The following is a 27,708-nucleotide window of genomic DNA, read 5'->3' as shown; positions in this document are numbered from 1 at the left end:
TACACATTTACAAGCTGCTGAGTACATCCACTGGTGCTTCCAGCTACGAAGGAGGCTCCCCTGGTTCCGTCAGCTTGTTCAGGCTAAGAGGAAAGTCTGTGATGATTAATGTTCATCTTGAAATGCAACCCAGGGTTGATGGGACAAACTGTAAAGTCTATCTGGTGGGGGGAAAAAAAGGGGCTTATTCGATGACTCCAACAGGCCTTTTATACCTCCTCCAGCTCCGGGAGCGACTTGGGCCTAACCCCACTGTAAACGCACAGGCGTGGTAGTCGCTGTGCAATTAATCATCGGCGCAGACTGAATCTGTTTTGCTGCGGAGAAAGAAAAAAACAACTAAGTGTTAGTAGAGGTGTTTTCATTTAATGCATACTGTAGAGTGACCCTGCGTGTTACTTTGGTGTGTGAGGCTGACATGAATTGAGTTTTCCCTTCTCTGACAGCCTCACTCCTTCCTCCCCCTGGCACACGCATGCAAACACGCACGCACACGCACTGCAGTTGGTGACTCAGGGTCTCGCTTGGTGGATCTGCTGTGCTCTGAAGATTTGTAACCTAAAATCCAGACTTTCACAGTGACAGTGTAACATCTGAGTAACTCTGCGAGACATTTGAAGTCTGGTGTGGTTTGAGCGTGATAATTCAACCATGCAATTTTGGACTTAACATATTGATGTGTCCGCCAGTGCTGCATGCTACGAGCAGGAAGGAGATAAAACAGCAGAACGTGAAGTTGACAGCATCTTCAAAAATGCAACTTAAGATCAAACTGTACGAATAAAACTCCTGCAGCTTTAAATCGTATAGTTACATTTGCTTTTGTGCAAACTAGCCAGCGTGTCATGGGTGTGTTCCGAGGCCATGACGACATCTTTGAACAACTTGATAACAAAAGCTTTTCAACACACTAATCACACTTCCAGATGCTATGAAAAAGAAAAATGCTTGAGGGGAGTCAGTCAAGTCTTGGGCAACTTCAGGAAGACGTTAAAAGAAGAAGAAAAAAAAAAGATACCGAAATATCCTCCCCCGTTCCGTCTGTAGAGTTGAAAGTGACAACTGCGAAACGTCTTTGTTCTTCGAATGCAGCTGCAAAAATAGCTTTCAATAATGTATTAGGAGAATAAAGACTGCGAGCGGATTTCTGGGGAGTCTCAGCTCTGCGTACGTGCCAAGGAGCGTCTCTGCTGAGCTCCCCCTGTGAGGATGGATCCGGTTGGTGAACACCAACTGATCCCCTTGACTCCTAAAATTGCTCTGTTTAAATCCAGGGAGCAGTTTGATTCGTCCGTGGAATAAACAGCTCACCTTATACGTTTAAGTCTAATCCCATATTGTCACTTGGGACTGGACAATCACAGGTCATTTACTTAGCTGCTGAAATGTTGCATGTGCACCCACCGGGCCGAGGACAAGCAGTGCAGAACAGCAATGTACTGACTCCGAAATGCATGATGCCTTGACCACCCGAGCATCCCCCCTCAGGCTGTGGAGGTTTAATTTCTTGCGTGCCTGAGTGTGATAAGTGGCAATCTCCATGTTGTGACTTTCCTTCAAGCTCTGCGGAGCTTACTGAAAGAAAGAAGCGAGACAGAAATCCAGGCAGGCATCAATTATTAAGAAAAGCAGGACATCAGTGACACAATCTACAGATTTTTTTAAATTTTTTTTTACAGGATTTGGATGGTTTGACTAAAAATAAGGCAAGCACCATATCTGCATCAGTTTAAAATGTAAATGATTGTATTGGATGAAGAGTGACGTAGTGGGATGACTCAAGCAAACAACAGACAATTTATTCTTTGAAAGAATTTTCAAATTTCATTGTTATTTTTCTTAATTTATTTTATTTGTAAAACTGAACTACCTAGTTTTTAAAAGGGCCTCATAAATAAAGTATTTACACATTTGAGTCATTAAAGCCCTCTCCTGCAGGGGGCACTCTAGTCAAGTGCAACACGTTTCATGTTTTCTGATTTAAAGCCTTCATGTCAAATTTAGGATTGTTGAAGATTCTCTAAAAGATCAAACTTGCTCTTTACTCAACGTGTGGGCCTCTTTTGTCGTGACATGACATCATGTGTAAATGAACGCCCTCTTCTGCCCCCGAAAGAGTGTTTTGAATATACTGAGGAGTGGGAAGACGAGTTTTGAGTAAACATGTGATCTCTGTTCCCCTTTTTAAAGAAAGCATATTAGATATTCATACAATTGAGAGGCGATATCATCCAACAACACACCCACACACACACTTATATAAAAACTTGCAGTCGGCAAATGAGTTTCACACACTGCAATCGATCAACTCTACAGGTGTAACACCAGGTAGGCCCAAAGATTACATTATCCTGTTAACCAGTCCGCACAGGCTCATGTTGTACCTATCCGTTACTTTATTGAGCGCGGCCTGACCCCGAAGGAGGGTTGTTTGTCAGCGCACCGAGCCTCTGCTGTGTGGCATTATTGTGGTTGGAAAATAAAACAAAGGCCTGGTTCATTTGGACTCAACGTGGGAGACGGAGAGTTTCTGCCTGTCTGTCTTTACACTTGCACCTTTACTCATGCTTCTCTCCATCAACCCTTTCCTCTCGCCCCTGAAGGTCAGTCGGTCGCGATGCTGTGGTTGAACCTTTCAACATTATGCAACTTTGACATACAACCCGTCATTCAGATATTGCCTGAAGGGTGTCAGGCTATTAAATGCATTAGTGAAAAATACCTTTTAACACTGCAATGGATGCAAGTTGATGGGTCGGCTCTAGGGGTCGCATGGCAACGTGTTCTGAACATACCACTAGTGTCGGTATATGAGGTTACCGTTTGTTGTTTTTATAGGAGCCATTGGATGGTTCGTCATGACATGTGTGACATGTTTCCCTCTGGGTGAATTGCAATAACAACGTGGATCCACTCATTTTTCATCAGGCGTCGTCATCGACTACTTTGGTTTTCAAAAGAAATGACATTTCCCGCTGTGTTTAGTGATGATTACCAAATGTTAGCATGCCGCAACACTTGACTAAAACAATCCACATTACACCTCAACATCAGTCGGCCAGCGTTGTGATTATGAGCACGAGGAGGTCACGCAAAGAACTGATGATATCCTTGTTCTTGTCTTAAAGGACACCCTTTGCTGATATTCTACATATGTATATTGTTAATAATTGGCATTAAACAGGACCAAAACATTATTTAGGTAAATCTTCAAAAACTGCTCACAAATGGAAACTTGTTATGTAAAATTCTTTGCAGCAGCTGGTCACAGAAGGAATCCTCAGCTGATGTTAATCTAAGTGAAGTAAATGGTGACAATTTTCGATCGTAGATCAATACACATTTTGCGCAGTAAGCATGGCAGCCGGACGGTGACACGAGTTCTACTCACAATAAAGTACAGTGCCCCCGGGCCACTGCAATGAAGGAACATGTCACCCGGTGCAACAGAGTGGCTCATTGATGTGTGAGTTTAATAGTTTTCAGGGAAACAATGGAAGTCTATCAGGCTTCGCGCCGCACAGACCTTCGTTGTTAGAAGAATCAGTTAATTGTTGGTTTCACTTCTTGGAGTGACGCTATTTGTTTGTGTGCGCTCAAAGCAAACACACGACACCGATGATCAATGAATTCAAGCTTCTCTCTGTTAATACATTTTTATTAACATTTTACTAACTCAAAACTCTGTGCCTCTTCTTTTGTATTCCAAAAGTTCTGGTGGAGTATTTCAGGCCGACATTTCGCCACGGGCCTTTTTCTTTCCACGCCGGCCTTTAAATTTGCCATTTGTGTGTCTTTGTCCTGTGTTTAACAGTGTGTTAGGTCAGATTAACAAATAGTGAGGCCGGTATCAGGCTGAATAACCGCATTAAACCGCGGGACAATGGGAGCGCGAAACTAAGCCCTTTCCCAACCTGTCTGACAGCTTGTTGCGTTGATGTCATCCTCTGACTCAGGCCGTTACCGCCGCCGCCGCTGTCACCCTGGATGCTTGGATGCATGACATCACCAAATGACACATATCACTCTCCGCTGCTGCCTCTCTGCTTTCATTTCTCCTTCTCGCGCTCCAGTCATCTGCGCACTCATCCACTTTCCTGCATTGTAGGCTTCCCGAGGAGGAGATGAGCTCGATAAAAGGAGGGACGATCTGAGAACAGTGATTGTTGGCTCACATGATGTGCTCTAGGGGGACGGGGGGATTTCCTTTAGTAGAGTTAAAAGGTTTTCTAAGTTAGTTAATGCTGTTGACTTTATGCATCCAAAAAACACAATTAATTGTTTCCGTAAGAAGAACAGCAAGAATTGAAAATTGAAGAATTGTATGCTTTGTTATTGGTTGAGGCCTTTTTTTTTAATGTAACCACACTGTAATATCTGAACTGGGAATATTCACAGATCTAAAAAACAGAGCAACTTTCCTTCGCCCACGTTTTGGAGATGCGCGTTTTGTCATGGGACACGTGTTTCACAATTCATAACGTTTAACGTGGCACCTTCTTAATCATAATCTGTCAGAGACTTTCCATTGTTTCCATTCACGCAAATAGGACTGATTGTAAAAGTTAATTATTGATGGTGGCAAATCCCAACTTGAGCTCTTAACAGAGCTCTCACCGCTTTTCCCCAGGAGATATTGATGGAAGAAGTGCTTCCTTCCTTTACTTAAGTAAGATTAGAAATACTATGGTCCATAACACTCCATGTTGGATGTTTGTCAATAAGGAGCCAATTTGAGAGACTCTGTATTCTACTGATTAGATTATTACTGCATCATGTTAGGACATTCTATGTTATTTATGTCAAAAGCAAGTGGTAAAAGTAAAAGTGGTCAAGTAGAAAGTAGGATATTCCTCTGAATGGTGTAATGTGGCAATTAAATGAATACATGTACTTTAGTATACAGTAATTGAGTTATTGTACTTATATTAATCCCAGCAACCCAAGCAGCTGCAAACTGAGTATGAATTTTAAAAAAATCGACATTCATGTGATTTGGGATTGGAACCAGTCTCGGCTCTTATATGGTCTTTAAAGGGGAAAGTCTTCTATTTGGGTCCCAGTTGATTTGGTTTGTCACCTTTGTGACGTCCTGTTCATCACTTTCTGTTTGCCTAACAGCCTGTTTGTCTGGTCCAACACCATAATATAATCTAGCCATGTGGGCATACAGTTTATTGTCCGTGTCATCTGGCTGCTGTGACGCGTTCATTTTCACACAATCATTACATGTGTACCATCGTAGTGGTCCAGAGTATGTAAAGCAGCTGTAATGATATCAGTCTGATGCTATCATGCAAATTCATTCGCAAATGTAACAGGAGAAGAGCATCAGCCATTAGCATACGATGCATTATTGTACTTTCGCGCATTCACCGCTGAAATAAGCATTTGGAAAATGATCCAATCAAATCTAAAAATCATTAAGTTTACAAACTTTACCATGTAAAAGGCTCAATAAACACTCCTCGCAGTAGATGGTGCTCATGGTAAAAAGTCTGCTCTCAAATATGTGTTTACTATTCTCTGAACAACTGAGCACATCTCATATTCAATAGTCGATTCACGAGAGGTTTTGCCATTCCACACACCTGCTGTCTTTTGGAGGTTTTTCCTTCCAAAATCTTCCACTGTCATACAGGAAGTGAAGCATTTTACATTTCTGACAGCTGCAACAGCTTGTGTAGAATAACGCAGGGGAGCTGTAAGCTGTGTGCATGAGCAGTAAACACCTTAACATCGACAATGTCTTCATTTCTCATTGAAACACACCTAGATAACCAAGTTCTGTCATTCCCAGTGACTCTATTTCACATCCACTAATAGGGTGTTATTACTGCAGATGTAGTCCAGAGCGGTCCATTCCTGAAGCTTGGAGGCAGCTGCCAACTGAGGATAAAACCTCAGCCCCCCCTGTGGGACGACCACGTGGCTCCCACACTGCCTTGCAGCAGGTGACCCCCCCCCCCCCCCCCATCGCCCCCCCCCGTCCTAGAAACAGTTGCTATTTGGATGCGATTAGCAGCGGCTGCGGGGAGAGTCATTGTTATTTATGTTGTGTCATTCCTGCGTTTGTTTCACAGGGCAGCGGGTTTTGATTCCGACGAGTTGCTCCACGCGAGGTTCGCTTCGGAGAGGTTTGGTTCGTGACCTCCGAGAAGACGTCTCATACGCAGACACTCACTGCGGACAAAGGGTATAAATATCAGAAGACATCATCTAATACCCTCAGCCGTGCAAATCCATCCATGTGTATGATATGCCTCCATTCTGGGATAAGGTCAGAATTAAATTGGGCTCCCACTGCAGGGAGAATGACAATATTTGCTATTCTTGAGATCATTATCTCCGATTTCATCAGGGCATGAGGTAAACCAAAATTGCAAGAGCACACGCTGTCACTGTACGTACAAATCAAGCACCGCCGAGATTAGTGACGCTTCCTCACCGACTTTATGAAATATATGCCAGAGTGTATACGTGAGCAAGGGGGAGCGAATGCTTACATTTTTTTTTTTTGATCGTTAACTAAACAATATTTGGTTGTTGCTAAGTGACCGTGAGGATGATTCAACCTCCCTCAGGCAAAGGGACATGCCAACGTGAATGAATAATACTGAGCAGACCGGCCCAACTCAGAAGGAAAATGGTGTTGTTATGAGCCCAGTGATGTAGCTGTTATTGTTCGCTGCATACGATGCTTCTCTGTCACAGACAACGACGTCCTCGCAACACTTTAAAAGAGACTTTGTGCCTTCGGCTGATTCTTTTATTTTCACTGCCTACATTCATCGGCTAATTTCAGTATTTCTAAGACTTAATTTGAAACCTTGAGGGTCGTGCGATGGTTGTGGAGGAGGTTTGTGTCGCCAGATGAAATGCTATTAAATCTCTTGCTACTGATGTTTCTTTCCTTACACATTGAGCTAGCAGCTCAATAGATGAATGATCTTATCTAATTGTGTTTCTGTTGAAGCGGTGATGTCAGTCGAGGTGAAATGCTGAGAAGCGTTGACGGACGCGCATAAACCACAAGAATGAGAAATAAGAGGTTTCGAGCGGCAAAAGAAGTTTGAGTAAGCGGAGAACTCGCACAGTTGTTGTCCAAACGCACCAACAACTAGCGAGCTGCCTCAAGGTACGAGGCTTTAGTGCGGGAAGAGACGGGTCCTGTGTGTTTCATCGCCTTTGTTTGCAGGAGAAGTGAACTGTACTCGATCGGTTTAAGGACCCGTGCTCGGTTTCCCACGTCACGTGTCTGCAGTCTCGCTCCACCTCCCTCTTTCATCCGCCATTGTGGAGTCTCGCGTGACATGAAGACATCTCTCTCTCTCTGCCTCTTAAGCCCGCCTTGTTCACCTTCTGACAACGTGATTCAGTCTGATTCCACACAGCGTTGGTGTTGACTGTTTAATGTGTGTTAATGTGTTTCAATCCAGTAAATCTTACAATATCTAAAGCAGAGAAAGTTGTCTCACGAGGAGAGTCACACAGCTCGAGCATCAGTGACGGAACAGAATGTAGTTTTGGAAAGCTGTAACCCCTCGGTAAGGGGTCTTGCTCAGTCAATTAAATTGCCATATCAAGCTAATGAAAAATGATTTAGAATGGGAGGGAGAGCGGCCCGGTAAGTTCCAGGGGGTCCGACACGTTTGAAGCCGCGTGTTGCATCGTGTTACGGACGACAACACGCACTCGGGAGCTGACAAATGTGCAGAAAGTAAAGGCCACGGGTTGACGGGCTGTTGAATCTTTGGCAGTCTCCTTTTCGCCAATTGCTGGACATGTTGCTTGTCAAGCTGTTTAGTCTGCAGTGGGCCCATCTGTGCCGTTCCCTCTTAGAAACCATCAGGAGCAACATTTGCGCATTTCTTAAATCCTTTGCCCCGAATAAGGAATGAAGGCACTTTCTACATGGGATGAAACGCTGGCAGCGAACGGGGACATTAAAAACTAAAAGACATCAATTAGTAAATGGGATAATCTGTAAGTCAAACACCGTCTCCAAGGTATTTCGAATATGTATGACAACTGGTTTCCAAGGTTACGGGTGGAGATCTCTGCGCGCTGTTTTAAATGTGACGTTGAGTCTACACTTCGGTGGAGACAGGAAGTGGTTTGGGTCTTTCATCTCGGGCAGCAAATAGCACAACCACCATCAGTCATACTTTCCGGGCCAGCGGAGACACCCCCCCCCCCAAAAAAAAACCCCCACTTGACTGTGTTTTTAGCATCAAAGTTTGACATTATCTCACATTATGTGAAAAGCCGCCCTCTGTCATGTTTTCCATCGGCTGACATTTATGAAGGAAGCAGATCTCACAAAAAAGCATTCAAAGTGAAATAAGACTCATAAAGTCTGACCTGCTCCCAGTTTCCAGTGAAACAGAATGAGGAGACAATGTAGTTTTAGAGCAATATCACCAAAAGAAATTAAACATCACATTTCGAAAAGAGGTACTTATGTTTCCCCACTCTGACATGTACGGACAGCTCATTGTACAAAATACCTCCCAAACATTTTAACAAATTAAAACATCTGTTTAGACATTGTGGCTCGTTGAACATAATTATCAAATCATAACAAAAATGTATTTACATTTTTTTAACCAAGGCATGCTCTGTAACTCTATATCAGCAACCTATCTCCTATCTATCATTTCCAACATAAAACCCCTAAAATGTACCGTTTAGCGATTAAAGCAGCATTAGACGTGGTTATTCATGCTTAAAGCAGCTGCTAATGGTTAGAGATGAACATGGCCTTTGTTCAAGTTACAATCTCACCACCGACTTTTCGTTCTTTCTGGCTACGGTTAGGGTCAGAAAATCTTTTTTTACCCACAGTTGAATTACAACTGAGTGCTTCCACGAAACAGCCTGACTTCCAGGAAATAACAATTACCAATAACTGGTTTTGTGGTGACCCCTCTCACCTTCTTTAATACATGCCTAAACTGAAAAAAACCTCTCTCATTAAATGTAGAATCTTTGATACCAGCTAGAGAGAATATTTTGAGGACCACTTGACAAATGTTTGTCCAAATGAAACCAGGCAGGTGGAACCGGTTGAATTTACATAACTGCTCAGGTCCTGCTGCATCCAATGTTTGAACTGTCGACAGAGCTCATGTGCTTCTCGTTTTAAACGACTCTACACCAACGCATTTATTTCACATGGTTAGAAGTGATGCATCAATGTGAGCAGCATCCCACTGTTGTGGATGGTGAAGGCGAAGCTATTACTTTTTCAACTTCCAGTTGTTCTCAACTTATCCATTTAAGAGGGAAGAAGGAAAAATACGTTTTTGATACTTTGTGATGCTTTTACTGTTAAATAGTTGGGCTTAATCATTAGTGGTGTGTAGTATCTTTTAATTACAAAAGTAATCACATCTATCAGAGAATGTATAGTGCAGTACAACACTTCCATCTGAAATGTAGCAGGAGTCAAAGCAAAAATGAAAATAGCCGAGTGCAAAACTGTGGTAACACACCAATTAAAGTGATTAAAACACACCGATTAAAGTGATCCTGAGTGAAAAAAAACGAAACCAACCGCAAACGTTGGGTCTCGTTGTTGTTCATTTACCCTTAATCACAAGTGGAACAGGAGAAGCTGGGAATCCAATGGGAATAGGCTTTGATCAGCTGCGTCCTTTTATAAATAGCTGCGGGGCTAATGAGAGGCAATGATACATGCCCCGCATTGTTTCGTTTTGCCAACGGGGACAAATAGAGATCTCAGATTATATTTGGGGTTTGAAGCCACCGAGAACCTTTCAGCGCAGCATGGGTCCTCCCGTCATGTGGGACTGTCCAGCCTGCCAGCTTGGCACTTGCTTAACGATATTCCTGCCAAAGACACCAACAGGACTAATTACTACCAATAATGTTACATCCCTGCCTCACACACGGGTCACTTTGGCTGTTTTACACAGGCCAGATCTTTATTGGGAAGTTTTTGTTAAGTTTTATTATTTTACATTCAGAGGTTGGTCACTTTAGAGATAGAGCTTTATAAAGAAAGGTCAATTGATGTTTTTAAAATGTCAAACTGCAGTCTGCCAGACTTTTGTGACTAAGTGTCCTTAAAGTTGTGTTATTTTAATGATGCGAGTCACGTTTGTTTCCCGATTAGCTGAAACTATATCTAAAAAAAACATAACTTTGTTTTGGTGAAGGGTTGGCTTACTGACCGAGGAGCAAACACATTTAAATGATTGGACTTGTCATAACACTCATTTTTTTAATAACACTACAGTTCCATTCTATTCAAATGTCCTTGTAAAGCATCACAGTGAGTGAATCATGTTCAACACAGAGCCCCGGCTAATTCCATCACCTGCACATGTGCTTCTCCTTGCTGACATGTCAAAATGTCTTCAGCGTCACGTGACCCTGCGCCAATAAAGACATCGTCGAACTCCTAATCTGCGCGTCCAATTTGCCTATACTTGAATGTCCTCTGCGGGCACACCGCCATTGTCCCCTTCTGTTCTCATGCTGGACCTCCATGTTTGCTCCACGTTAAAGCGCCTCCAGCAGCGCCGCGTCTTCTTCCGCGAGCCTCCCGGAGAGACTTTTGATTGGCTGCCGGTGACATCATCCCCGCTCCTTCGCTGGGACTCGGGAGGCGGTGTCAAGCGACGTCCCCCTCTCTCCTCCCCTCCTCCCCTCACCCCCCCCCCCCCATCCACAGAGGCGGACATCTCCGCCAAGTCCCTCCCCCCCGCGGGGCCGGACCTCGCCGTGGAAGAGAGAGGAAAAAAAGAGAAGGTGGGATTGAATATGAAGGGAGCCGCGCATTGGCTCGCACTCGCGTCAATCCCGCTGCGCAACTTCTGGAGGCTGGCGCACGTTCCCTCAATATTATTTCTGGGGAGCAGGGTAAAAGTACTAAAAAAAATAATTAAAAAAATTAAAAAATAAAATGTTGCCGATCCACAACACCGGGACGGACTGAATGGAGGCGACGTTGTCACCGAGCGGAGATAATAAATCCACCCGCGACACACACCGGTAAGCTGACATGCGAGTTGGAGATGCGGCGTCCGAGGCACAAGTTGTTTTTTAGAATGCACGGTCATAAAGAATTACTTCTATTATTAATGAAGAGGAATACCAAATTGCTGCTACCATTTTGAGCAGTTTATTTCGGTGATTGGTAGGCTATATATATATTATTTTTTTAATAACATGAATGAAGTGTTTTATTACAGCTGTTTCCTTATAATACCCCAACCGCGGCGTCAAAGTTACAAATCCTCACCTAAAAATACAAGCGTCGGGCTTTCGTTTTATTCCAAACAGCGCCGTGAGGTTTTATTCCCTCTCAGTGTTCAGCTCGTCGGATCGGTTCGTCTCGTCCCGAAAGCCTGATCACATTCTCGGCACGTTCTCATGCCGGCTTTCTTCAATGAATTTGGCCATGAATGATATCTGCTTCGGCCGAACCTGCACCGCCCCGAGAAGGACGCGCGACCATGGCCGGGACAGGCGGTGCTCGGCGGGCGCCTTTACATAACACGCCGGGATGACATGTTTAAAAAAAATTATTCTTAAATGCCCAGGCTGCCGATCAGAAGGAATCGCCTTCCCTCTTTTCTTTTCTTTTTTTTTTTTTTTTTGACTCCCGACCTCTCCAGTCGGGGGGGAGGAGGGGGGGAGAGACCCGACTGCGGCGTATAGCGTCGATGCAGCATTTCATCTTTTCCCTCTTTCGCTTATAAAAGCTTTAGATCAGAGTTGCGATGAAAAATTCAACATCACACACACAGGCACGCACGCGCACGCACGCGCGCACCCAGTACAGTATTTGGATGAGGATGATTCATGTTACTTACGCTCAAAGTGCTTCAGCGACACGAGACCCTGTAATGATTTCCCTGTGCATTGTCAGTGGCCAGTCTCGCGCACCCACAATTTCCCACCAGCTCGGGTGTTGCCCTGCGGGTATTGGACACGGGGCTGATATTTGAATGCAGTGGCCGTTTTCTAGTTTGCATGTTGATCAAACCGACGGGAGGCCCGCCGCTCTGGATCCGGATCGGCGTACGCGAGCGGAATGAATTGAGCCAAAACTAATCCGAGATTTTCCTCCTCGCCTCACTTTTTGATCCAAATGTGCCCCCACAGAGCGGCTCGCTGACTTCTCCGTGACCCGTCCAGCCCTCGGCGTCCCCATGCCTCCATCTCCTCTTGACGACAGAATTGTGGTGGCGCTGCCAAGGCCGATCCGACCTCAGGAACTACAACTGCGCCTGGACACCAGCTACCTGGACTCCATCGCCACCAGCACCACCACCAGCACCACCACCAGCAACAGCGAGACGGTCATCAGCACCACCGTGGTGAAGATCCGGGCGACGGCCAATCTTGTAACGTATATGCCCTCATCCAAGGGCTCCACGCGCTCGTTGTCGTGTGGATGCAGCAGTGCCAGCTGCTGCTCAGTGACTACCTATGAGAAGGACAGCCAGAGCGTCAACCACAGCCAGGTGAGCGCCAGCAGCCCCAACCTCAGCTATGCCGGGCCCCCCACCCTCAGCAACCACGAAGCACTGGGCGGCCCCGGTCTCGCGCCGGGCACGCCGAAGGCCCTGTCATGCGTGAGGGTCATCCATCCCAATGAGCTGGCCAAGCGGATGACCTGCTGCCCCATGGGACACCCCGTGGGGCCCGTGCCGGTCGTCATCGACTGCCGGCCCTTCATGGAGTACAACAAGAGCCACATCCGGGGGGCCGTGCACATCAACTGCTCCGACAAGATCAGCCGGCGGCGGCTGCAGCAGGGCAAGCTCACCGTGCTGGACCTCATCTCCTGCCGCGGGGGCAAGGACTCTTACAAGGGCATCTTCTCCAAAGAGATCGTGGTGTACGACGAGAGCACCATGGACCCCGGCCGGCTGACCTTCTCCCAGCCACTGTACGTGGTCCTGGAGTCGCTGAGGAGGGAGGGCAAGGACCCAATCATCCTCAAAGGTGACTCCTAAGTGGCTTTAGCATCTAGCACGAGAAGGGGAGAGAAGCTTTAGTTTGACTTGGGAGGAAGTAGATCAGTTGAGGCTGAGGCATAGTGCCTGCGAAGCCTTTGACCTTTTGGGTTTTGGCCACCTGATATTACTCGTAAACACACCGGTTGAAGCCTTCTCATTATGCGACCTCGGTTCTGAAACGTAACAGCAGCTAAACCGCTTACAACAGATTCTTGCACGTGTAATCAAGCCGATTCACGCTGACTCTAAATTCCTCAGGCATAGACATATGCACGAGCTCTTCACAGGCTTTATACGACACCAATTAAGCCTTTTGCAGGAAGCGGGAGCAGCTGTTGGTAAGTAAGGCGGCCTTTTCAGATGGCGGTCGCTCAGTTGCTGCCATGTTTTCTATCCTGGGTGTTTGGGGTGTTTGAAGCTGGAGCGATGTGTCGGTTTTGGGGGCCGGGCCGAGTGTTTTCTGACGCCTCCCAGTCAGCGTCTATCCGTCAGATCACAGCACCTCGGCCTCTCTTCTCCTCCTCCGCGAAACGAGCAGACTGACTCGCTTTCTCTTCTCCTGGTTTGCAAAATGCAAAGACTTACTCGATCAAAGGGCTCTGCCTGACTTTTGTCTAAATCACAAGGCCTTTTTCAGACCTTGAATGACGTCACATGTCTCATAATCAAAATATTTATCAATCAATGGTTGACATTAAACCAAATCCTAGTGGATGGGTAATTTGCAAGTAAATAATTTATCAGTTACCAGCCAGCATGTTTTTGTTATGATTCATCGCAATACATCTTTTCTATTTGATACTCTGCGAAACTGTAAACACATCATCTTCCATCCCTGCGATTCTAAAGCCGAGAGCACTAACAGGTTACATTTAATCCGCCAGAGCTGCCATAAACAACATGTCAGCAGGGTCAGAAAGGTTTAGGGTAAGCACTGAAAACAGCCGGTCTGCGGTGTGAGAGACCTTTGCGAGGCAGATGCGGTTATTTCTAAGCAGGAACTGAGCCTGTGGCTTATGAAAGTTTTCCACTAGTATGTTAAGTCAGCTGATGGTGACAAACGGCCCCATTCGACAGGGTTCATCTCACAGCAAACTGCTGCCCCCGGAGATTCTGGTGTCATAAGTTTACTATGAATAGTTATTTAATTGCCGAGTTGGACTTGAAAAAGAAAGATTGCGGTTCAGTTTGAAAACAGGAAGTTCACTGTGTGTCGATGCGAGCCAACAGACGTCGGCTTCCAAGTATCACAGCAGCAGAAGCAAACACGGTTGTTTCATACTTTGGAGACTTTGGAGTTTAACTCATTGTTATTTTTCTTTTTTTTTCTCCATGTCTCACTGCTCTCGATGAAATCTCCTTTTTTTCTAAAAAGCTCTGATAAGCGCACCGCACAGGCACAAAGGATAGGGTAACATAGGGGAGCATTTAGCAGCTAAAGAGCCAGGGGTTCCTCTCATGAGTTGGTTGAGACCAAAATAGAGCTAAAAGCGAGTGAATATTGGACACATTCTTCAACAAAAGAATACTAATGTCATTCTGTTTCTGCTGAAACAACAACACATTTATAAGGTAATAATACAGAAATGTTTCTGTTAGTTTTTCTATTTAACCATTAAGATGAATGGATATAGAATCCACTAAAATCTTGTTGTCAGAAAAATGTATTTATTTAATCTGGTCCTTCTGAACAGATTTTACGTGTTACGGTTTTGTGTTGTAAAAACGATTTCATGATTTATTGTTTTGCTTTCAAACACTGATCAAATGGTCTTCATTTATACAGCTTTAATACAAGTGGAAATTCCTCCTATTATCTATTCCCCAAATTCTGGTAGACTTTGCTGTCAGAGGGGCCTGTAGAGACTTCCCCTTCTTACGACCACAACATCCCGTGACAGCCAGAGCTGCTCCACTATCAGCTAACATCAGGTTAATGTCTTTGTTCACGGGTAACAATCGGGCTGTTTTTTGGCGAGCCCACCTGCCCGGTCACCAGGGGGGGAAGTTGTACGATGACCTCACATGGCATGATGTCAACTCTTGCATAGTGCACAATACATGAACTGATACCGCGGGTGTCTGACACTTTCCACCCCCCCCACAACTGTTGTGCTGAAGGGAAACTTTGGCATCACCCGCAACAGGTGCAAAGCAGTTATTTGGAGAAGTACAGATGTCCAGTGAGAAGTATATTAAACATTTATCATGGTGGGGTTCTCATGTTATTTAGCGAGTGTAGAATGTTCAAGTAGCTGTTTTGGTCATTTCTCTCTTCTTTTTTTTTTTTTTTAAATAGTTGTTGCAAATAGAAACCTTGCTGATCACATGATGGTGATTAATCATCCGAATGATGACATTTCTCTTACGCTACAATGTAACACTGTGGTCTGGAAACACATGTTAAAGCCCCTCGTCCTTGCTTTTATCAGACGCGTATGCAAAGCTTTCTTGTCCTATTCGTTTCTGTTGTGTGCTGCGAGGTGCACAGAAGCGTGAGTGCATGTATTTTTAGCGCGTAGGGCTCCACCGGGAATTGAACTCTTAACCCTGGCAGGGAGACCAACAGGGTCCAGTTTGCAATCCGAAAAGGGGGGAAAACAGAAACAATGGAGTAAATATGAAGCGCTATTTGTCGGTTTATTTCACCCTGAGCTTATGTCACGCATCTTTCCGTTTTGCGTCCACAGGAGGCCTTAGCTGCTTCAGGCAGAGCCACGAGAACCTGTGCGAGCACTCGCTGCACCTCCACCAGGGCTTGGACACCGGCGCCGCTGCAGGCCTGACCGGGCCGCTACCTCACTCCCTACCCTCCACGCCGGACATAGAAAACGCAGAGCTGACGCCGATCCTGCCCTTCCTCTATCTGGGGAACGAGCACGACGCTCAGGACATCCACCCGCTGCAGCGCTTCAACATCGGATACGTCCTGAACGTGACCACCCACCTGCCGCTCTACCACTACGACACGGGCTTCTTCGTCTACAAGCGTCTGCCCGCCACGGACAGCAACAAGCAGAACCTGCGGCAGTACTTTGAGGAGGCGTTTGAGTTCATCGGTATGAAAACCTCCACTGTTTTCAAGTGTAAGCTAACGCAATGGTCTCGTGACCTTTCGAGACAATGCAAACTCTACTTTAGAGAAATAACTTACATTGTTGTATGTTTATCGGTCTGTGAATTACAAAAAGGGTGCTTTTGTTCTTAAATGTTACATGTATAGACAAGTATCTATGCAACTTTTTGTCAGTTTTACGTTGTATTTAGATTGTGGTTGGTTGTATTTCCCCAAATTATCTACTAATCCGAAAGGAAGTTTTAGTATCCTATCATGTGTGATGACCAAGCTTCCCCCGAGGGAACAAAGCATTTACTACACTATGTTCTAATTGTTTCAAATGTTCCTCTCCTGCAGAGGAGGCACACCAAGCAGGTATGGGCCTCCTGATCCACTGCCAGGCGGGCGTGTCTCGTTCAGCCACCATCGTGATAGCCTATCTGATGAAGCACACCTGGATGACCATGACCGACGCCTACAAGTTTGTCAAAACCAGGAGGCCCATCATCTCCCCGAACCTCAACTTCATGGGCCAGCTGTTGGAGTTCGAGGAGGACCTCAACAACGGGATTACGCCGCGAATCCTCACACCAAAGCTGATTGGCGTGGAAACCGTTGTCTGAAACGAAACCCCCCTCCGGACTCGAGGCTCTCGCGCGCTTGTACTCACTCTCACTGTCCATCTCGGAAGAGACCGGCTGCTCTGTGAGCCGGATCGGACTGTGAGAGCCACTCTGTTCTTCTTGAATCTCCTCGTGCTCATCTTGGACTCTCTGGAGTGCCAAAGCTCTGGGTCAGTGGTGATGAGAAATGCCAAAAAAAAAAAAAATCCCTACTGTTTGGACTTGGCCCAAGTCCAGGAGGAGAAGACGGGAAGCCTTCCATGTGTGATTAAGAGGAACAGAAAAGGGAGGGGGGGGGGATTGGTTTGGAAAAGATATTCTCTGGGCTTATGGGCAATTACTGACCAGATGAACTCTCAACCCTCACACTGTGGCACACAGCTTCTGTTTGCAGACTCAGGCGGGTTGGCCACGGCAGTGCCTGTCAAAAAAAAGAAGAAAAACAAAACAAAAAGATGAAGACTTGTTTGGTGTGTTAATGTTGTTGTTCTATTTTTATACAGGGGTTTATGGGGGTGACCATGACAAGCCCACAGTGGCTTACTGTGCAATAATTTCAGAGTGGAATGCAACTGAGACCCTGATCTTATATGTATATAATGATAATGATGTAATGATTACAATGAAACATTTCCTGCTCTTTGCTGAAATACCATTTTAACGTTAATGTAATTACTGTTGTTCAGTTCTATATGTCTATGGTGCATACAGTTATGCTGTAATATTTGGCGCAGACGTGTGGAACGTGGGGTTTTATTTTTGAGTGCAGCTGGTGGGTTTATGTAAGTCAGCAGAACCACAAATTCATATTTTGTGTGTTTGCTTCAGTATCTTCGTTTTGCCATTCCTGCATCCACATATGCATATATTTTTAGCAATACATTACCTTGACAGCCATAAGAGCTTTTTTTATGCACGGCTGCTGGCAAAGGAAAGAATACTTTAAACTAATCAGTGAATATTGTAAAACAGGGCTACTGGTTTTGTTTAAGTTAACAGAAGGGAGGAGTTTTACCGCCTGCTGCTGTTGTCATTGGTCCCCGTCTTCTTTCTGCTCCCAGCTCTGTTGAAACGACCCCGATTGAGTCCCTATGTAGCCACGTTGGTTCGTGTCGAAGCCCTACGCTTTGAGCTGTGCTTTCGTCAATTGTACGGTAGCAGAGCGGAGTTGCAGACTTCCAACGAACATGGACTTCCCCGCCGTGGACGGCGGTGCAGCGGTACGCCGGGCGGTGCGGCAGAGCCGTGTCACCCTTGGCTAATCTCTTACAAGTCCCCGTCGCTGACACTAAGCTACAGTAGAGTGAACTCTCCCGGCGCTGCCGTCGCGTGCTGTTCTTGTGCCTCTACCAATGCCTTAATTCATGTGTCACCACTGGGCCTGCGCATGGCACAACATCACGTGCAGACGGATGCAGAACGCGCCGGGGTGGAATCTTAACTCCCGGGGAAAAAACAGCAGCTCGTGGGCCTCGGTGTGTGAGAGTGTGTGACATTTCCTTTCCCGACAACTTCCTCGTTAATATGCAGAATTTTAGAAAATAGCATTCAAAGCGTTGAGATTAAAATGCTCGTAGTGTAAATCTGATCTTGTGGCGGCATTTGAAGGGGAATTTGAATCCCAACGCGAATTGTGAATCAACCAAGCACCGAATAGTAGTGTAGTCGAGGTATGCAGGCTCATGAAGTTGACCTCCTGTTGCACCTGAATATAATCATACGATACGAAGAGAATACCTGCTCATTGCTACTTTGCCTTCCTTCTGATCCGAGCTGCAGACGTTTGCACTGTTGCTGATCTAAATTTGGCATTTCAGCCTTGTCAGTTTTACGCTGTCTCAGCTGGTGACAGCGAAAATGACAAAAAGGGAATCTACTTGGCCAGGTGGGATGCACGTGTTTTTAAGTCCCTGTATATCACCAAGCACACAGTACAAAGACATTGTCTTATTGAGATGACTGTGTGCATGACCATTTATTAAGTGAGAATTTAAACTGCAAAAATCTTGGATCTGGTTTTGATTTGATAAATCACAAGTGCTGTCAAAGTTCCCAAGACGCAAAAGAACATGTAGTCCTTCCGCTGAAGTTTTAATGTGCCCTCGCGTGGCCAAAAAAACAGGCAGTTACGAGCTTTGTCCGGTATTTTACCAAGGTGACTAGAAACAGCTTTCTCCCCAGTTATATTTGGTTGTGGTTTTTGTTCAGCTCTCCATGGTTTGCATGAAAGAAAAATATTGAAATGAAGCACAGGGCTAATGATTTTACCGTCGAAGCAAAACAAAAAAAGAAAAGAGAAATATATTTTGCAATACCCTTTTTGATCCATTTTATCTTCAAAAGTACATTTGCACGCAACCGTTTTGAGAATGATCGTGTGTGTCTCCGTCAGCAACATCAAGGATAATGCAAGAAGTTTTCATAGCGTTGTGAACACAAGTACACAATGCACCCAGAAAGGCTTTACAACAACATCGTTCACGACAATAAGCTTAAAAAAAATCCCTCATGTGAAATTTCATGCTATGCAAATAAAATTGTAACAGGTTCTTTCTTTACCCAACTATCGTCAAAAATAGTTTTGTGAGGTCTCTGCGAATATTTCAAGCATGAATGACAGTTTGCAGCCTCAGATTGAAGTGAGTTTTATACGTGTGACTTATCGACAAAGAAATTAGAAGAAAAAAAACGTTTGTTTACCGACGTGTCCTCACTTTGTATTTTTGTTGCTGTTGTCATTGGTGTCTACAGGTGCTCCACAATATATTTGAATATGATAAAAAAAGGTATATAATAACAATTTACAACACATTTGTAGCTTCTGCATTTATATCTAGTAATTCACCATTTGCTAAAAAAACGAAAACAAAAAAACAGAGAGAGAGAGAGAGAGCTTAGCATCTGAGCCGATGTTAAAAGGAAACCTTTTGTCCCGCCTGTCGGCTCCCACAGCCGCGGCGGCACGTGGCTTTTGTAGCTACTGATCTACTCGACGGAACAATGTAGCCATCGTACTGTACACCGGCCTCTGGTTTGCAAAAACAAAGCATGCCGCGTGCTGCAGGTCCGCGACACACACTCGTGGACGTTTTGGTGCCGTCAAGTCTTTCCCCACACATGCTCTGTCTGTAGAGGTCGTTGCCTGATGGACAGCTCCTCCAGGCATCCGGGTCCGTTCTCTTTGATTTGGAAACACGGTTGTGTTTTAGGACATCATCGAGCGGCCATATTTGATGTGCGCTCTTTACCTTCCTGACTTGTTTAAGAGTCTCTGCTTTGGGCTCAGGGGCTCCGGTGGAAACGGGCGTCACTCCGCAAGTCTCTGTATCTTTCTTTGTGTCTGTAGTCAGCGGTCAAGTATATACAGTATATAAATATATATCTATTTTCTTTTTATGCATTTATTCATTACTATTTTTGCACTGACCTAAGGACAGATGGATTTATTTTTTTCCACAAAGGGTGCTATTATAATGGAGGCCTTCTTCCACACCTTTTTGCATGACTTGCTCAAGATTCCTCAACTGGTCTGTCATCTCTACTCTTCTCCTACTACTCCTTGAACTGTTGAAGCACTGTAATTTTGTAATCCCTACTTGTGAGCTTTGAATTAAACAAGGAGGCTTCAAGTTTGGTTTTTGGCGTCCTGGAGGTTTATTTTCTTTATTTATTATTATTTTTTTTATGTGTCGCACTAAAGGCCCCAATGTCTCATGTTGTATTTAAGTGCTTAAAATAATCGATATTTATATATAAACAAGGGATGAAATTAACAATGCAATATAAAAGTGAAGCATTTAGCAGCCTGGATGCTTCCAGAAGAGAAAAAAGCCAAACTAAAAGGAATGCGAATTGCGTATTTACATTAATACGGTGCAATTTCAACTAATCAATTCATCATCCATCAAATGTTTTTTTTTTAAGGAAAATCCAGAAAAACACATATTGGTGCAGCAGGGATTATCAACCAGGTCGACAGGTGACAGTTGAAGGACTGCTTCAGCTGTAAAAGAGGCAGCGGCAGAGCATCTAAAAACAGCCTGATATCAAAAGAGAAACAACAAATTGAGGGCCAAATATTTCATGGCACCAAGGCCCCCCACCCACGATAAAACCAAAGCCAGGTAGTAAACAGGACAACAGAAGAATCCCCAATGACTTCAATAACAGCAAAACCCGTCCTGCTGTGTGCGTTTTAAGAGACAGCATCTATCCGCCTCTCCACACGTGAGCATCCAGCGGAGGACACAGCCAGAGTTGTGAATTATCTGCGCTCCCCTCCATGGAACCATGTGTCACAAGGCTGCAGGAGTTAGGGGGCCTATATTTACCCTCGACTTCGCAGACGTCTAACCGCCTCATGGCCAGCGGCGAAGGGATGCGGGGGGGGTGCAGGCCTGAGGGTCAAGATCCCTCCACAGGAACAGGCACAAAAATAGTTTTTAGGGTTGTTTCTAATTACAAACAATGAGTGCCCCGCCTCATTAATCCTTTCCTATCAGCACTGGGCAGGCTGGCAGCACCAGAATAGCCCTGATCTCTGTGTGCGGCTGCACGTCGCTCCCCAGCGAGCCATGCATGGACGTATTAGGCAACACAGGCCTGAGAGGAGGACCTACCTTGTCCACACACACACACACACGCACACACGTGCATCCTTCCCAGTCAGAGGCGGCGGTGAAATAAAGCAGAGAGGATCTCTGAGCCTGAGGACTGCTGCACTGGTTACCGTCAAAGCTGCTCGCGCTGTCACAGGAAGATGCGCTCGCACGTCACCCCGCCGAAGCTTCACTAAATGAAACTACAGCAGCACTTTGCACTTACAAGCCATGCATAAAACAATGCTTCTCATGTTTACTTTACAACTAAATGGGCCAAAGCACGACGCAAATAAGGTCAACGAGAAGAAAACGGGAACATGGATAGAAGCATGAAGGTGCTCAATCTGTTTCGGTTTCAGCTCAGTCCAGTTGTGTTTTGCACTTTTAGATGGAGGAAGTTAAATGTGTTGTTTGGCTACTGCCTTTCCGTATATCGATGTGTTCATCTTCATATTTTTCAGTACGTTTTTCTTTGTATTCACGATTTCATTAGCTAACATTTTTTTTTACAATTTCAGAAGACATAGAAGATAGCGAGCCTCTGACCTCGCGGCAACAGTTTGGGCGCGGCGCTTTCTTTTTCTCAACAGGTCCCTGTGCACATAGCCCGCGTTGGGGTAAGAAACCCGGACTGACCCGTGCCGAGCTCAGACCTGCACTCCTTCCAGCACCTCTGGGTTGCCCATCGGCTGTGAGGACGTGTCTCCCAAAATCAGTAACCCACCTCACTGTTGCTCCTGCAGCCGGGTTCCAAGTCTCATCTAGTGAAAAAAGCTTTTCAAGAAGAGGTACGGTTGTGTATTTACTCCAGTAGTTTAGGGATACAATGTCCAAAAATTCGCATCCGTGTGTCATGTTTCAGTGTCCACATACATTCGGCCGTGTGATATCAGGATGTCTTGTGAGTCAGTAGAAGAGGTCACGGCCTATTTCCCACAGCGTACCAAGGAGATTACCATCTGTGGACGAGACGCGGGCGCCATGGTGATGTCCCTGCAAATAAGCAGATGCAAAAACACGCCACCTACAGAGCAGACGAGGGCGAGGACACGGAGAGAGAGAGAGAGGGAGAAAGACACAAATGAAGAAACATTTTATTATGCAAGATCAAAATGATATCAAATGGCGTCGAGATAATAACATCCGGAGCAGCTGAGTCCACAAGCCTGCCGAGTGAGGCCAGCGGTGGTTTGTTATTGCTCGTGGCACATGAGACAGTTCAAGGCTCAGTGCGGTGACGCCAAGACGCACGTCACATGTGTCCGTGCGGAGCTGCAGAGGTCACTTCATCAGATCCCATCCGGATGGTAGAAGGTGTCATGGTACCAGATGGGGAAACATGCAGTAAGCTTTTCATCAGATATCAGCTTACCCGCAGTGCGCAGCTGCATCAAAAGTAAGGCGCGCGAAAATGCAATTACACTCCAAATACATTGAGAGATGACGAGGACACGACAGCGTCATGTCACCTCTGAGGACGTGCTGAGGGATGTTCATGGCAGCTTAATGACCCAATGGGCTTCTCATGTTAGTTTTTAGCTGCATGGAGAATATTAACTGTGTCCTCAATGGTATTTTTAAACCTGTTTTCTTCATGTTCACACTGCAAACCAAGAGTGAACGTTTTGCCCATGCTCATGTTTGTTCATGAGACACCGGCGACATCTCAGGTGCTGCTGCACAAAGGAGAGAAAGAAATTGAAGGCCCGAGTTGCCACTCTCTCTCTTTCTTCTGCCCTTTTAATTGCTGTTTTCATTTTGTTTTTTCCCAACAAATCAACGGCGGCTCAGGGTGGTCGCACCATTCTACAAACGTTTCGAGATTACAAAGCATCACATTCACCACCACCCCACATCTGCATTATCTATCAAGGATCTATATCTATGCCACGGTTACAGTACAATTATATTAAAAGAGTATTTTAAATGTTATGTGTTTTTTGACACTATGAATATACCTATTCACACTTTTAATTTCCCTTCACTGAAGTTTTTCCTTGTCTAAATGCCCCCCAGGCAACTTCTCATGAGTCACTGCCCATCTAAACCAACCCAGTGGAGGTTTGAACCTTCAGTGTATCATTAACGCTGTCTGCCCCCCCCTACCCCCCCTACTTCCTCCTCATCTTTCCATGTACAGTACTTTACACCCCGGGAAACCCCCTCACCACAGTCCATGACACATTCAACCCACTTATTATGTTGCACTGTGGGAGGGAGGGAGGGGGGGGGGGGGGCAAACCCAAACAATCCTTTAAACCCCATTTCAGTGGAACATTTTTTCTGCTAAATGCTTAAGCAAGTAGTCAAATACCACACACCGAATGTGAGACCCCTCCCATCCTCCCTCAATAGTGAACAATGCACAAAAGGAGCACATTAACAGTCAAGACGATGAAGAAATCCAAAACTGGCTCACTTTTCGAACCGAGTATGTGCACTTTAAATGTTATTTTTCCCTTTGTGCGCGGTTATTTTTAGCACAATCTTTTTCGTAGCATGTAATCGCTTTTTCCAAAATTCTTTATGCTCTTTTATACCCTCTGCAATGCTTTGAAGCTCGTGAAGGGAAACTCTTAAGCCACCACAAATGCCTGGTTTCATTCCCCCGTATGTACCAATTATAAAGAACGTGCATGATAAATGGATTAATGGGTCCATGGGGGTTTCTCACTCCATATTTCGATAACAGTGACATACACAAGGACAAGTTAAATATGCATACAAGTGTAGGTGTTAATTGACTCTTCTTCGGTCGTATTTCCTAACACAGCAGTATATCAGCAATTTCCAAAGTGAGAGTCAGATCTTTGATTCTCGCCGCGGTGAGAAAATGTCAAGTTTTTGCTGCTCTGTCCGGAGAGCGCCCGAAGGCAGCAAGTTCAAAAATCGAAGTATTAATAGAGTCTGACCTTTCAGTCCGGCACGCGGCAGTGCACATTTGTACACGTATGTGCGGTGCGTGCACATGAGTGCACGGACAGATGCAACAACTCATAGCAAACTCGCAGTAACTCAGCTTGTTACCAGGTATTCTGTGTGTCGACAGTGAGCTCATATTAGTGCCCTTGACCCTCGGCCGTGGAGGTTTCGTATGCAGCGAGTGTAACTCAATAAGTCCATCAATTAACTCTGTTTGCCGGGTGCCTCCACAAACAACAGCTGCAGAGTTTAATAAACCTGCAACTCAATCACAGGGGCTAAAATATCGTGAAGCCTGAAAACCAGCGGGATGATGACAGTAGGCCCCTCCTGTTGTCATGGCTCCCTCTATGTCCCCATCTGATACAAAGATCCTTCAACAGGCGTCTATAAACAAGCTCGCAATTCATCAGCACTCTTTTACACGTTTATCATTTCATCCGAGACGTTTTTTTCAAAACCTGTAACGTCGCAGGTAGCGCGGCATCGAGGCCGTCGCTGGATTGAGTTGCTGCTGGCTCCGCTTTGGGTTGTGGGACAGAGGTACATTTTTTCCATGGTAACCGGAACCTCATTCAAAAGTGTGCCCTTGAATAGATATGAGAGTGACTCTCTTCTTTTAGATTGAATTTGAGTCACTGGATCAGCGCACTCACGGCCGCTCAGGTCTTTATTTACTTTATTTGTCTGTGCCTGAGTAAAAAAAGTATGAAAATAAAGCATAACAGCTGCACGAGAGAGGAGCAAAACTCAGGTGGGATTGAAAAAAGGTGAATCAAAAAATGAAAGTAAATGACAAGATGATGGAGAGAGGAAACAAACTAAACTGTGTTAATCACGTTGTATTTGGACGAAACTACAGCAAGCTGACAGCACGCTGAACTGTTATCGAGAGCAGAAGAAAAGTCTGATTATGTGCCATGCTTAGCATGAGGATGAACAAATTAATGAATCAGATTAATATTTTTTGTGCATGTGTGTTTGAATGTGTTTGAAGCAAATGCGCTGATGTCTGTGATGCTGGCGAGGCTATCGGTATTCTAACGTCTAATTATTCTGATGGAAAATGGCAACGTTAGAAGGTCCAGTGCGTAGGATTGGGTGGCATCTGGTGGTGAGGTTTGCACTCTGCCAAGCATGCAGGAGAACTACGGTGGTTGCTATGAAAACACAAGCCTGTGTTTGATTTGTCTCCTCTGGGTTGCTGTAGAAACATGGTGGACTCCTTTAAAATATCTGCTCTGTATTTAGATAAGAAGGACTCATTTTATGCAGGCCAAAACATAAAAGTAAGGGTAATTAGGTAATCAATGGTAACATACTTTATATGATGTTATATTGCTATTGTAGCCCCCTAAAGCCTACACATTGGCCCTTTTGGTACAAGAGGGGCAGACCTTTGATAGAAGATGTAAATAAAGTGCTGATGCCCGTCCATTATGTAAATATGTGATAACATCCATCAGTTTGTGCAGCATTTTTCCTTCAGTAATTAATGATACATGCTCAACTTTTCCTAAAACCTTTTTGGGCTTGTTTTGCTATAATTTAACCAAACAAATGAAATAAGTTGGAACAGCGAGAGACGAGGAACAGACGGTATCATGTCATAGCCCTGAATGGTTGGATTCTGTTTCACGGCTCAATGCACTGCAAAGAAAGTGTGCAGAATGAGCCAAATAGCAGCATGTTGTACTCTACATACACGAAATGCAGGCATTTAATACAGTTTCATGTTTTAATGCTGCGACATTAAAAATCAGTTTATGTTCCTGCAAGTCTGTAAGTACCTTATCTCATCTGGTATCTACCCCAAGAGGGATTTGTCCGTGCTTTGTTCTAATTTCTTTTGGAATGGAATCATCAGTGAAGCTGAATCAGGTTTTTTATAAATAGCACACAGTGCGATAACGTGACAGAGCTTCTCAGTGGGGCTGCTGAGGCTCCCTGCAGCCATGTGCACACTGTAAGGAAAGGGAGGAAGCTGAATGCTGCTCTCTGCTGGATAGATGAGTGAATCCATTGTTTGGGTATTTGTTTTGCACGACGGATGTAATGGAGGTGGATGGAATTCTGAAAGTATCGAGCATAGTTGTTTCATTCTCATAATTCCAATGAATGCTCTTCCATCGACACTCGTCAACGGCCAGCATGTTACCGCCCTGAGAGAGAGAGAGATATCTGCTCAAAAGTCTAATAGTCTGACTGCTGCTATTTGAAACAGAAGCGCACACACATACACATGCAGAAACTTTCATCAGATGTGGCGTTTGATAATTTCACAACTCCACAGTCCTGGGAATTTTCACATGTTTAAAGTTGTGTTGAAAGTTGTTTATATCATAAATCGAGTAATTCTCCACACCGTAAGATAGACGCCCTGTCACACAGACTAACATGCCCTAGCATGAACTAGCATGCACAAACCACCTCCCCAACAAACAGAAGCCAGGATAACAACACACCCACACACAGAAGGAAGGGGACTTCCTTCAAAGGCACACATTGCTCTGCTTAATTTGTATATGGAAAAATGATTGTTTGCTTTAATACTGACTCTGCAAGTAGGAGACATATTTACCTCTCATTGCACAGAATATTCCTGAAGCAGTTAAACTAAATTAGAAAATATGAATCAAAACATCCGTCAATGTTGTGTATGTGGTTGTCTCCAGTTGTCAAAACCACAGTGGGTGACTTTGGGAAAGACACGACTCGACCAGAGCACAAGCTGTGACTCATCACTCCACCAGCCTCTGTCTTTATTTGAATGCCACAGCAGTTATACCCGCCCTCTGCTCTGATTAATGCATGTTTATGAGATTCTGCATTACAGCCGTCACCGCCCAGATGACCGTCCAGATGACCCCCCCCCTCCTCTTCTCACCCAGAAGTGCTCTATTGATGTGACAGGACAAGGTTGGACAGGCCGGGGCACGGTGGGACAGACGGACGCAGCGAGGGCGCAATAAAAGTGTCATTTTTCACCGTGTTCATAAACAGCTGGTGATGTTGAGGAGAGCCATTGCCTATTATGGGCTCCTTGCAGCCTCTGACATCAGTAAACAGAGCAGGACAGCTCTCGGCCAGCGCCTGGGCTGGACCAATGAGGGCCCTGCATTAACAAGCCGCCGTGGGTTGTCGGGAGTCTGGACTATAGCTCGCCTCATGGTTACCCAGCAGACAATGTACTTGTTATGGTTGAGCCATGGGAACGGACTCTGGTCTTACACTTATCAAGCTGTCGTGCGAGGCACAAACTTGGGATCATGAATATTACAGAGGTTATGGGGTTATGGGACAGTTTTATGACTCTGACAAACACCATTTCTCAAGAGGCCTGAGGTGGGAGGACAAGGGAGACATATGCCTGCCTCTTTTGCATTGCAAAAAGGGCCGTTGAACCGTTACACGTCCTCTTCCTGACTTCTGATTCACCTTTATCCCACACTGCTTGACCCACGCTGCTGCTGCGAATAAGCATCTTTAGCCTCTGTGATTCAGCA

At 45.1% G+C, this 27,708-nt stretch overlaps 1 protein-coding gene and 1 long non-coding RNA gene across 3 annotated transcripts; one reads left to right on the top strand and one right to left on the bottom strand.

Moving 5' to 3' along the window:
* Positions 1-9,142: 9,142 nt before the first annotated feature.
* LOC120808528 (uncharacterized) lies at positions 9,143-10,545 on the bottom strand. The gene is made up of 2 exons (XR_013453362.1): positions 10,352-10,545; positions 9,143-9,855 (listed from the first exon to the last, which is right to left on the bottom strand). It is a non-coding gene; the product is annotated as an uncharacterized LOC120808528 (long non-coding RNA).
* A 121-nt stretch (positions 10,546-10,666) lies between these two features.
* dusp10 (dual specificity phosphatase 10) lies at positions 10,667-19,242 on the top strand. 2 transcript variants are annotated; one of them, XM_040160798.2, is made up of 4 exons: positions 10,667-11,022; positions 12,139-12,984; positions 15,689-16,057; positions 16,414-19,242. In XM_040160798.2, exons 2-4 carry the CDS (start codon positions 12,186-12,188, stop codon positions 16,677-16,679), a joined length of 1,434 nt encoding a protein of 477 aa, XP_040016732.1. In that variant the 5' UTR covers positions 10,667-11,022; positions 12,139-12,185; the 3' UTR covers positions 16,680-19,242. The 2 variants fall into 2 exon arrangements, with proteins under 2 accessions (XP_040016732.1, XP_040016733.1); XM_040160799.2 differs by lacking the exon at positions 10,667-11,022 and adding an exon at positions 11,042-11,167.
* The last annotated feature ends 8,466 nt before the right edge of the window (positions 19,243-27,708 follow it).

This window comes from Gasterosteus aculeatus, chromosome 18 (assembly GCF_964276395.1).
Source record: "Gasterosteus aculeatus chromosome 18, fGasAcu3.hap1.1, whole genome shotgun sequence".
NCBI classification, from domain to species: domain Eukaryota; kingdom Metazoa; phylum Chordata; class Actinopteri; order Perciformes; family Gasterosteidae; genus Gasterosteus; species Gasterosteus aculeatus.
Note: the sequence above shows the minus strand (reverse complement) of the source record. Positions and strands in the feature narration are given on the sequence as shown.